At 39.3% G+C, this 12234-nt stretch overlaps 1 protein-coding gene across 2 annotated transcripts in view; it reads right to left on the bottom strand.

The window, feature by feature from the left end:
* LOC128666713 (gastrula zinc finger protein XlCGF17.1-like) overlaps positions 1–12234 on the bottom strand; it is a 159816-nt gene that overhangs the window by 82878 nt on the left and 64704 nt on the right. For both annotated transcript variants that reach the window (XM_053721455.1, XM_053721456.1), the window contains one exon: positions 10771–10854. In XM_053721455.1, coding sequence (XP_053577430.1) covers positions 10771–10854 — 84 coding nt within the window. The remainder of the gene's footprint in view (positions 1–10770; positions 10855–12234) is intronic.

The following is a 12234-nucleotide window of genomic DNA, read 5'->3' on the forward strand; positions in this document are numbered from 1 at the left end:
TCCTGGGACCTGGACCCGTAGAGAGGAAGTTTGGTGTTCTGACGGGACGCCATCAGATCCAACTCTGGGGTGCCCCATAGCCGAGTCAGCTGGGCAAATACCTCCGGGTGGAGTTCCCACTCCCCCGGGTGAAAAGTCTGACGACTTAGAAAATCCGCCTCTCAGTTGTCTACTCCTGGGATGTGAATTGCTGAGAGATGGCAGGAGTGATCCTCCGCTCACCTGATTATTTTGGTTACTTCCGTCATTGCTAGCCAACTCTTTGTTCCCCCCTGATGATTGACGTAAGCTACAGTCGTGATGTTGTCCTACTGAAATCTGATGAATTTGGCCGCCGCTAGTTGAGGCCATGCCTGAAGAGCGTTGAATATCGCCCTCAGTTCCAGAATGTTTATCGGGAGAAGAGTTTCTTCCCGAGACCATAAGCCCTGAGCTTTCATGGAGTCCCAGACCGCACCCCAGCCTAACAGACTGGCGTCGGTCGTTACAATGATCCACTCTGGCCTGCGGAAACATATTCCTTGAGACAGGTGATCCTGAGACAACCACCAGAGAAGAGAATCTCTGGTCTCCTGGTCCAACTGAATTTGAGGAGACAAATCTGCATAATCCCCATTCCACTTTTTGAGCATGCATAGTTGCAGTGGTCTGAGGTATATCCGAGCAAAAGGGACTATGTCCATTGCCGCTACCATTAGTCCGATTGTCTCCATGCACTGAACTACAGATGGCCGAGGAATGGAATGAAGAGCTCGGCAAGTAGTTAACAGTTTTAACTTTCTGACCTCCGTCAGAAATACTTTCATTTCTACCGAACTCTTGTGAGGGGGGAGAGAGAGAACACTTTTTGACGTTCACCTTCCACCCGTGAGACCTCAGAAAGGCCAATACAATCTCCGTGTGAGACTTGGTACTTTGGAAAGTCGACGCCTGAATTAAGATGTCGTCTAGGTAAGGTGCCGCCAGGATGGACCCTAGCACCTTTGTGAAAATTCTGGGAGCAGTGGCTAACCCGAAAGGAAGAGCCACAAACTGATAATGCTTGTCCAGAAAGGCGAACCTGAGAAGCTTGTGATGATCTTTGTGGATAGGAATGTGCAGATACGCATCCTTTAGATCCACGGTAGTCATATATTGACTCTCCTGGATCATTGGTAAGATTGTCCGAATGGTCTCCATCTTGAATGGGAGGAATTTGTTTAGAATTTTGAGATCCAGGATTGGTCTGAAAGTTCCTTCTTTTTTGGGAACCACAAACAGGTTTGAGTAAAACCCCAGTCCTTGTTCTGCAATTGGAACTGGGCGGATCACTCCCATTGTATGTAGATCTTCTACACAGCGTAAAAACGCCTCTTTCTTTGTCTGATCTGTAGACAGACGAGAAATGTGAAACCTTCCCCTTGGATGAGAGTCCTTGAATTCTAGAAGGTACTGGGCTACAATCTCTAATGCCCAAGGATCGTGTACATCTCTTGCCCAGGCCTGAGCGAAGAGAGAGAGAGTCTGCCCCCTACTAGATCCGGTCCCGGATCGGGGGCTACCCCTTCATGCTGTCTTGGTGGCAGCTGCAGGCTTTTTGGCCTGTTTACCCTTATTCCAGCCCTGGTAAGGTTTCCAGGTTGCCTTGGGCTGTGAAGCGTTACCCTCTTGCTTTGCAGCCGGAGAGGATGAAGCGGGGCCGTTCCTGAAATTGCGAAAGGAACGAAAATTAGCTTTGGTATTTGTCTTAAAGGGCTTGTCCTGAGGGAGAGCATGGCCTTTTCCCCCGGTGATATCTGAAATAATTTCTTTCAATTCAGGCCCGAAGAGGGTCTTTCCTTTGAAAGGAATGTTCAAATGCTTAGATTTAGATGACACATCGGCCGACCAGGACTTTAGCCATAGCGCCCTGCGCGCCAAAATGGCGAAACCTGAATTTTTCGCCGCTAACTTAGCTATTTGGAAAGCGGCGTCAGTGATAAAAGAATTAGGTAGCTTTAGAGCCTTAATTCTATCCATAATTTCCTCATATGAGGTCTCCGTCTGGAGCAAGTCTTCCAGCGCCTCAAACCAGAAAGCAGTTGCAGTAGTTACAGGAATAATGCAGGCAATAGGTTGGAGAAGAAAACCTTGTTGAACAAAAATTTTCTTAAGTAAACCCTCTAACTTCTTATCCATAGGGTCTTTAAAAGCACAACTGTCTTCAATTGGTATGGTTGTGCGTTTAGCAAGTGTAGAAACAGCCCCCTCCACCTTAGGGACCGTCTGCCACGAGTCCCGCACAGGGTCAGGTATGGGGAACATTTTCTTAAAAACAGGAGGGGGAGAAAAGGGAACACCTGGTCTATCCCACTCCCTGGTAACGATATCCGCAATCCTCTTAGGGACCGGAAACTTATCCGTGTAAACAGGGACCTCTAGGTACTTGTCCATTTTACACAATTTCTCTGGGATCACCAAAGGGTCTCAGTCATCCAGAGTAGCTAATACCTCCCTAAGCAAAACGCGGAAGTGTTCTAGTTTAAATTTAAAAGCCAATGTATCTGAATCTGTCTGAGGAGGAACCCTTCCTGAATCAGAGACTTCTCCCTCAGACATCAAATCCCTCGCTCCCACTTCAGAGTGTTGTGAGGGTATATCGGATACGGCTACCAAAGCGTCAGAATGCTCATAATCTGTTCTTAAAACGGAGCTATCACGCTTTGCAGATAACACTGGCAGTTTAGATAAGAAAGCTGTAAGAGAATTATCCATGACTGCCGCTAAGTCTTGTAATGTAAAAGAGTTAGACGCACTAGAGGTACTAGGCGTCACTTGCGCGGGCGTAACAGGTTGTGACACTTGGGGAGAGGCAGATGGGCTACCCTCGTTACCTTCAGTCTGAGAATCATCTTGGGCCACATTCTTAAGTGCAACAATATGATCTTTAAAGTGTATAGACATATCAGTACAAGTGGGACACATTCTGAGAGGGGGTTCCACCATGGCTTCTTAACACATTGAACAAGGATTTTCCTTAGTGTCAGACATGTTTAACAGACTAGTAATATAGAAATCACTTTAATCAAATAAAAAACACAATTTGAAAAAAACATTACTGTGCCTTTAAGAGATAAAAAGAGCACACAATTTTACAAAACAGTGAAAAATTCAGCAATTCTCTTGAAATTTTCACAGTATGTACCTAAAGCCTTAATAGGATTGCACCACAAGTTGCAAAACGATTAACCCCTTAATGCCCAAACCGGAGCAGCCTAAAGCCAACACCCGGTTAAAAATAGTACAGCACCTTGCCACAGCCTTGCTGTGGCCCTACCTGCCCTTAGGGATCAGATTTGGGGTAATATAGCTTATATAAGGCCCTCAAACAGCAGCAGGACCCTCCATGTGAAGCAGCATGAACTTCTCTGCAATTCTAACTGCGCATCTGAGGCGCAAAATTAGGCCCCTCCCACTCTACTCCAGAGCTGTGAGGCCTAGTAAATCACTCTTAAGTAAATAAAAAAACAGCCATGTGGGTAATAACCCCAGAAAGAACCCCAAAAGGACTTTCAAAGTGTCTACAAACGATATTTTTCTTAAATAAACAATTGATTGCCCTGAATCAGTGTCAACCAGCATAATTAGCCCTGTTATGTAAGCATTCAATTCCTTACTAAGTCTGTGAACATAGCTTACCCTCCCCTCATGGGGATATTGTCAGTCTCTTCTAGCATTATCTCAGTCTTGTCTAGAAATAAATGACTGAACATACCTCAATGCAGATTACCCTTCAAACCGTTCCCCCCAACTGAAGTTTTCTGGTACTCCTCAGTCCTGTGTGGGAACAGCAGTGGATTTTAGTTACAACATGCTAAAATCATTTTCCTCTCAGCAGAAATCTTCATCACTTTTCTGCTAGAGAGTAAATAGTACAAACCGGTACCATTTAAAATAACAAACGTTTGATTGAAGATAATAAAAACTACAATTCTAACACCACATTCACTTTACCCTCCCGTAGAGAGACCCTAGTGCTTAGAGCCGGCAAAGAGAATGACTGGGGGGTGGAGCTAGAGGGGGAGCTATATGGGCAGCTCTGCTGTGTGTTCTCTTTGCCACTTCCTGTAGGGAATGAGAATATCCCACAAGTAAAGGATGAATCCGTGGACTGGATACACCTTGCAAGAGAAAGAATAACATCAGGTATCAGGAAAGGCTTTGGAGTTCTGACCTTCCTCAATAAAAGGGAACAACTCTTTGTTGGCGAGTGCTATTAGGGTGAGACAAGATATATGGTCCTCAGTAAAAGGGTACAACTCTTTGTTGGTGAGTGCTATTAGGGTGAGACAAGATATATGGTCCTCAGTAAAAGGGAACAACTCTTTGTTGGTGAGTGCTATTAGGGTGAGATAAAATATATGGTCCTCAATAAAAGGGAACAACTCTTTGTTGGTGAGTGCTATTAGGGTGAGATAAAATAACATAATTTATGTAAGAACTTACCTGATAAATTCATTTCTTTCATATTAGCAAGAGTCCATGAGCTAGTGACGTATGAGATATACATTCCTACCAGAGGGGCAAAGTTTCCCAAACCTCAAAATGCCTATAAATACACCCCTCACCACACCCACAATTCAGTTTAACGAATAGCCAAGAAGTGGGGTGATAAGAAAAGAGCGAAAGCATCAAATAAGGAATTGGAATAATTGTGCTTTATACAAAAAAATCATAACCACCACAAAAAGGGTGGGCCTCATGGACTCTTGCTAATATGAAAGAAATTAATTTAACAGGTAAGTTCTTACATAAATTATGTTTTCTTTCATGTAATTAGCAAGAATCCATGAGCTAGTGACGTATGGGATAATAAATACCCAAGATGTGGAACTTCCACGCAAGAGTCACTAGAGAGGGAGGGATAAAATAAAGACAGCCAATTCTGCTGAAAAATTAATCCACTACCCAAATCAAACAAAGTTTCAATTTTTATAATGAAAAAAACTGAAAATATAAGCAGAAGAATCAAACTGAAACAGCTGCCTGAAGTACCGTTCTACCAAAACTGCTTCTAAAGAAGAGAAAACATAAAAATGGTAGAACATAGTAAAAGTATGCAAAGAAGACCAAGTCATTGCTTTGCAAATCTGATCAACAGAAGCTTCATTCTTAAAAAGCCCAGGAAGTAGAAACTTACCTAGTAGAATGAGCCATAATCCTCCGAGGCGGGAATCCACCCGACTCCAAATAAACATGATGAATCAAAAGTTTAAGCAAGATGCCAAATAAATGGCAGAAGCCTTTTGACCTTCCTAACACCAGAAAAGATAACAAATAGACTAGAAGACTATCTGAAATCTGAATAGCTTTAACATAAGATTTCAAAACTCTTACCATATCCAAAGAATGTAAGAATCTTACCAACGAAGTCTTAGGAAAAGACAATAATTCCTCCCTAATGTTTATAGAAATCACAACTTTAGGTAAGAATTGAAATGAGGATAGCAAAAACCACCTTATCCTGATGAAAAAATCAGAAAAAGGAGACTCACAAGAAAGAACAGATAATTAAAAATTGTTCTAGCTGAAGAGATGTCTAAAAAGAACAATACTTTCCATGAAAGTAAATAATGTCTAGAGAAAACATATGTTCAAATAGAAGAGCCTGTAAAGCCTTTAGAACCAAAATAAAACTCCAAGGAGGAGAAATTGGCTTAACGACAGGTTTGATAAGAACCAAAGCCTGAACAAAATAATGAATAACAGGAAGGAACACTGCCTTATCCTGATGAAAAATCAGAAAAGGAGATCCACAAGAAAGAGCAGAAAACTCAGAAATTCTTCTAGCAGAAGAGATAACCAAAAGGAACAATACTTTCCAAGAAAGTAATTTAATGTCCAGAGAACGCAAAGGTTCAAACAGAGGAGCCTGTAAAGCCCTCAGTACCAAATTGAGACTCCAAGGAGGAGATATTGACTTAATGACAGGCTTGATACAAACCAAAGCCTGTACAAAACAATGAATATCAGAATGAATAGCAATCTTTCTGTGAAAAAGAACAGAAAGAGTAGAGATTTGTCCTTTCAAAGAACTTGCAGACGAAACCTTATCTAAACCAACCTGAAAAATTGTAAAATTCTAGGAATTCTAAAAGAATGCCAAAAGAATTTATGAGAAGAACACCAAGAAATGTAAGTCTTCCAAACTCGATAATAAATCTTTCTAGAGACAGATTTACAAACCTGTAACATAGTATTAATCACTGAGTCAGAGAAACCTCTATGACTAAGAATCAAACGTTCAATCTCCATACCTTCAAATTAAATGATTTGAGATCTTGATGGAAAAATGGGCCTTGAGATAGAAGGTCTGGCCTTAACGGAAATGTCCAAGGTTGGCAACTGGCCATCCGAATGAGTTCCGCATACCAAAACCTGTGAGGCCATGCTGGAAGCACCAGCAGTATAACCGAACGCTTCATTAGAATTTTGGAAGAAATAGAGGCGGAAGATATAGACAGAATGATAATTCCAAGGAAGTGTCAATGCATACGCTATTTCCGCCTGAGGATCCCCGGACCTGAAATAGGCCCCTGGGAAGTTCCTTGTTAAGACGAGAGGCCAACAGATCTATTTCTGGAAGCCCTCACATCTGAAAAATTGAAAAACATATCTGGGTAAAGACCATTCTGCCGGATGTAAAGCTTGATTAACAGAGATAATCCGCTTCCCAAACATCTATACCTGGGAAAAGGACCCCAGAATTTAGATAGGAGCTGGATATAGCCCAAGCAAATAACCAAGATACTTTTGTTAATGTCTGGAAAAAACAATAAACGTCTCTTCTTCAAAAGAAACCAACTGATGAACTCTGGGAATGCACGGAGTTCCAAAATATCAAATGGTAATCTCGCCTCCTGAGATTTCCAAACCCCTTGTGCTGACAGAGAACCTCAGACAGCCTCCCAACCTAAAAGACTCACATCTATAGAGATCATGGTCCAGGTTGAAAGAATCAAAGAGACCTGTAGAACTAAATGATGGTGATCTTAACCACCAAATCAAAGATAGATAAACATTAGTATTTTGAAGATTTAAAAAGTGAAATCCTAGAATCCCTGCACCATTATTCAGCATAAAAAACTGAAAAGGTTTTCTATGAAAATGAGCAAAGGGAATTGAATCCAATGCTGAAGTCATAAGACCTAAAACTTCCATGCATATATAGCAACTGAAGGAAATAATAGAGACTGAAGGTACCGACAGACGGAACCCAATAAAATTATCACTTGTCTGTTAGAGACAAAGACAGTGAAACAAACTATCTGGAAACCTAAAAAAGGTGACCCTTGTGTGAGGAATCGGGAGCTTTTGATAAAAATATCCTCTAACCATGTCCTGAAAAAACAAAGTTGAATCATATGAGATTCCGCAGCCTCAGAAAATAATCTGAATGAAAACAGAAAATGAAGATATGCATCTATTGTATCTAATGAAACAAATAATGCTATCACTGACCAAAAAAAGGCAGAATAGACCATATAAATACCAATCTAAAAGAAGGTACATTTATATAACAAAAAGATTTTCTATCTTTTGAACAATGAATAGTTTTGAAATAAAACCCCAAAACCCAGTTCCTAAAAATGGAACTGGAATAAATACCCCAGAAGATTCCAGATCTGAGCAGCGCTTGAGCCCCAACAGGTGATCAGCCGTACTTCAACATTACCCAAAATATACAGGAAAATGTTAGCCTTACTGGAATAGCTGGAATATAATAGAGAGAAAAAGACTTCTCATAGACGGTTTAACTATAAATTTTATTCTGTACCAAAATCTAAGAAATTTGGACCGAATAGAACCAAAAAAAACTTCCAAATAAAAACATGTTACTTGGATAAGAATTAGAATTTTGTTCCTTAGTAAGAACAACTAAAATAAGCTTAAAGTTTTAGTCTTAGAACTCAATCTTGAAGCCCAGAGTAACAGTTAAGAATTGAATCCAAAATGAACCAAATAATTGATTATCTTGGAAAAAAAGAAATAAGGATTTTTTAGAAATCACAAAATTCTTCTAGCTAAAAACAGCTAAAGACATAGATTAAAACCTCATTTGTGAAAATATTCAATAAAATGAAGATACAAATTAAATTATTAGCATGTTAATCCAGTTAAAAGACCAGTCAACACACCAGACTTGCATCAACAAATGCAAGACAACAAGACAAATGCAACAGCACCCAGTCTAACCTCAAATGAGCAGTAGACTTTGTCCCTTAACAATGCTAAATAAAAACATAATCTGATACTTGATTTTAAAGTAAACAGAAGAAATGAAGCAATTGCAACATCATTCAAATAAAACACAGGTCCAAGAAAAAAACCTGAAAAATAATTTTCCTTAAATAGGATACAACCATCTAAAGGAAAAATAAATACTATTTTGCTATAGAAACAATAGCATAATTAGCAGGAGTAGAGATAGCCCCATTAAATTGGAGAACCATCAAAATTGAAATGAACTGCTGGCAAAGAATATAATTTAAAACCTTTAAAGAAGGAATAAAAGAAAATTCCCAGCCTATTCCATTCCCTAGTATGAGGAACTGGAAAAAAAACCTCTGAAAATACAGAAGAATAAATAAGCAGAAATAAAATATTAGTTAGTCTTGAAAGAACTAATTACCTTAATATCCAAAATAATCAACACCTTTTCAACAAAGAACAAATGTACTTTAAAAATAAAAAAGTGGATTTGATAGTGTCAATATCTGATGAAGAAAATTCTGAAATGAGAAAAAACATTATCAGAGAAGGATAAATCATTATGTAGTTGGTCATTTGAAACTGCAATAATTAAAAAAGAAGTTTGAAAAAGACCTAAAAATTTTTATTAGAAGACACAATGTCAGACAAAGCCTTTAAAATAGAATCAGAAAAATATTCTTATAAATCTTCTACGTAATTCTTGTACATAAGATGTAAAAAGAATAGCAAATATATAAAGCATAAATACTAACGGATTCTGCATGTAAAAGTTTATCATGATAACTTATTACAAACCATAGCTAAAGAAAAAAACATTCATAACAGTTTTAAAATAAATGAACTTAGCTTTGGTAGGACTGAACTTCAGTCAAAAGGAATCCCTTAGAACGATTTTGAAACAGGAACAGTGAAATCTTGCAATATGTAATAGAAAAAAACAATATTTAAAGCAAAATTATCAAATTCCTTAAATGACAGTTTCAGGAATGGGAAAAGAAATGCAAAATAATAAGCTTCTAAAAACCAGAAGCAATAAAAGTGAAATTTAAATAACCACATTTTTTTGGCGCCAAAAATGACGCCCACATTATTGGCGCTAAATACAACGCCCATATTCTTTGGCGCCAAGTATGACGCCACATCCTCTGACGCCGAAACCGACGCCCATATTTTTTGGCGGGAAAAAAATGTCTGAATACACATGCGTCAAAAAATGACGTTTACAGAATACAACTTCCGGCGTCAACTACAGCGCCGGAAATGACAAAAATTTTTGCACCAAAAAAGTCCGCGCCAAGAATTACGCAATAAAAAGCAACATTTTCTGCCCCCGCGAGCCTAACAGCACGCAGGGAAAATGGCCAATTGAGAATTTTCAAGGTAATGAAAAAATAAATTGAATTAAAATGCATTATCCCAAATAATGAAACTGACAGTCTGAATTATAAAGGAATACTGATTATCCTGAATCATGGCAAATATAAGTTTAAAGACATATATTTAGAACTTTACATATAAAGTGCCCAACCATAGCTTAGAGTGTCACAAAAAATAAGATTTACTTACCCCAGGACACTCATCTACATATAGTAGATAGCCAAACCAGTACTGAAACGAGAATCAGTAGAGGTAATGGTATATAAGAGTATATCGTCGATCTGAAAAGGGAGGTAAGAGATGAATCTCTACGACCGATAACAGAGAACCTATGAAATAGATCCCGTAGAAGGAGACCATGGTATTCAAATAGGTAATACTCTTTTCATATCCCTCTGACATTCACTGCACTCTGAGAGGAAAACCGGGCTCCAGCCTGCTGTGAAGCGCATATCAACGAAGAATCTAGCACAAACTTACTTCACCACCTCCACGGGAGGCAAAGTTTGTAAAACTGAATTGTGGGTGTGGTGAGGGGTGTATTTATAGGCATTTTGAGGTTTGGGAAACTTTGCCCCTCCTAGAAGGAATGTATATCCCATACGTCACTAGCTCATGGACTCTTGCTAATTACATGAAAGAAATATGGTCCTCAGTAAAAGGGAACAACTCTTTGTTGGTGAGTGCTATTAGGGTGAGACAAGATATATGGTCCTCAGTAAAAAGGGAACAACTCTTTGTTGGTGAGTGCTATTAGGTTGAGAAAAGATATATGGTCCTCAGTAAAAGGGAACAACTCTTTGTTGGTGAGTGCTATTAGAGTGAGACAGGATATATGATCCTCAGTAAAAGGGAACAACTCTTTGTTGGTGAGTGCTATTAGGGTGAGACAGGATATATGATCCTCAGTAAAAGGGAACAACTCTTTGTTGGTGAGTGCTATTAGGGTGAGACAAGATATATGGTCCTCAGTAAAAGGGAACAACTCTTTGTTGATGAGTGCTATTAGGATGAGACAAGATATATGGTCCTCAGTAAAAAGGGAACAACTCTTTGTTGGTGAGTGCTATTAGGGTGAGACAGGATATATGGTCCTCAGCAGATCAGTTTACTAAACAAGTTACTTTATGGTAAACTGTCACATTGGAATGTATTACTCACCTTTGGTAATAGAAAAACTGCTCACGTACAGCCCCTCTTTAAGCTCAATCTGTGTAACAAGTAAAGGTTTCTCAGGGACATATCCTGTAGGGACATAAATCACAATCTGCTTAACAAGTAAATGTCTCTCAGGGACATATCCTGTAGGGACATAAATCACAATCTGTGTAACAAGTAAAGGTCTCTCAGGGACATAAATCACAATCTGTGTAACAAGTAAAGGTCTCTCAGGGACATATCCTGTAGGGACATAAATCACAATCTGTGTAACAAGTAAAGGCCTCTCAGGGAATATCCTGTAGGGACATAAATCACAATCTGTGTAACAAGTAAAGGTTTCTCAGGGACATATCCTGTAGGGACATAAATCACAGTCTGTGTAACAAGTAAAGGTCTCTCAGGGACATATCCTGTAGGGACATAAATCACAGTCTGTGTAACAAGTAAAGGTCTCTCAGGGACATATCCTGTAGGGACATAAATCACAATCTGTGTAACAAGTAAAGGTTTCTCAGGGACATATCCTGTAGGGACATAAATCACAATCTGTGTAACAAGTAAAGGTCTCTCAGGGACATAAATCACAGTCTGTGTAACAAGTAAAGGTCTCTCAGGGACATATCCTGTAGGGACATAAATCACAATCTGTGTAACAAGTAAAGGTCTTTTAGGGACATATCCTGTAGGGACATAAATCACAATCTGTGCAACAAGTAAAGGTCTTTCAGGGACATATCCTGTAGGGACATAAATCACAATCAGTGTAACAAGTAAAGGTCTCTCAGGGACATAGCCTGTAGACATAAATCACAATCAGTGTAACAAGTAAAGGTCTCTCAGGGACATATCTTGTAGGGACATAAATCACAATCAGTGTAACAAGTAAAGGTCTCTCAGGGACATATCCTGTAGGGAAAAAAATCACAATCTGTGTAACAAGTAAAGGTCTCAGGGACATATCCTGTAGGGACATAAATCACAATCTGTGTAACAAGTAAAGGTCTCTCAGGGACATATTCTGTAGGGACATAAATCACAATCTGTGCAACAAGTAAAGGTCTCTCAGGGACATAAATCACAATCTGTGTAACAAGTAAAGGTCTCTCAGGGACATAAATCACAATCTGTGTAACAAGTAAAGGTCTCTCAGGGACATAGCCTGTAGGGACATAAATCACAATCAGTGTAACAAGTAAAGGTCTCTCAGGGACATAGCCTGTAGACATAAATCACAATCAGTGTAACAAGTAAAGGTCTCAGGGACATATCTTGTAGGGACATAAATCACAATCTGTGTAACAAGTAAAGGTCTCTCAGGGACATATCCTGTAGGGACAAAAATCACAATCTGTGTAACAAGTAAAGGTCTCAGGGACATATCCTGTAGGGACATAAATCACAATCTGTGTAACAAGTAAAGGTCTCTCAGGGACATAAATCACAATCTGTGTAACAAGTAAAGGT

Source organism: Bombina bombina, chromosome 7 (assembly GCF_027579735.1).
Source record: "Bombina bombina isolate aBomBom1 chromosome 7, aBomBom1.pri, whole genome shotgun sequence".
NCBI lineage: Eukaryota > Metazoa > Chordata > Amphibia > Anura > Bombinatoridae > Bombina > Bombina bombina.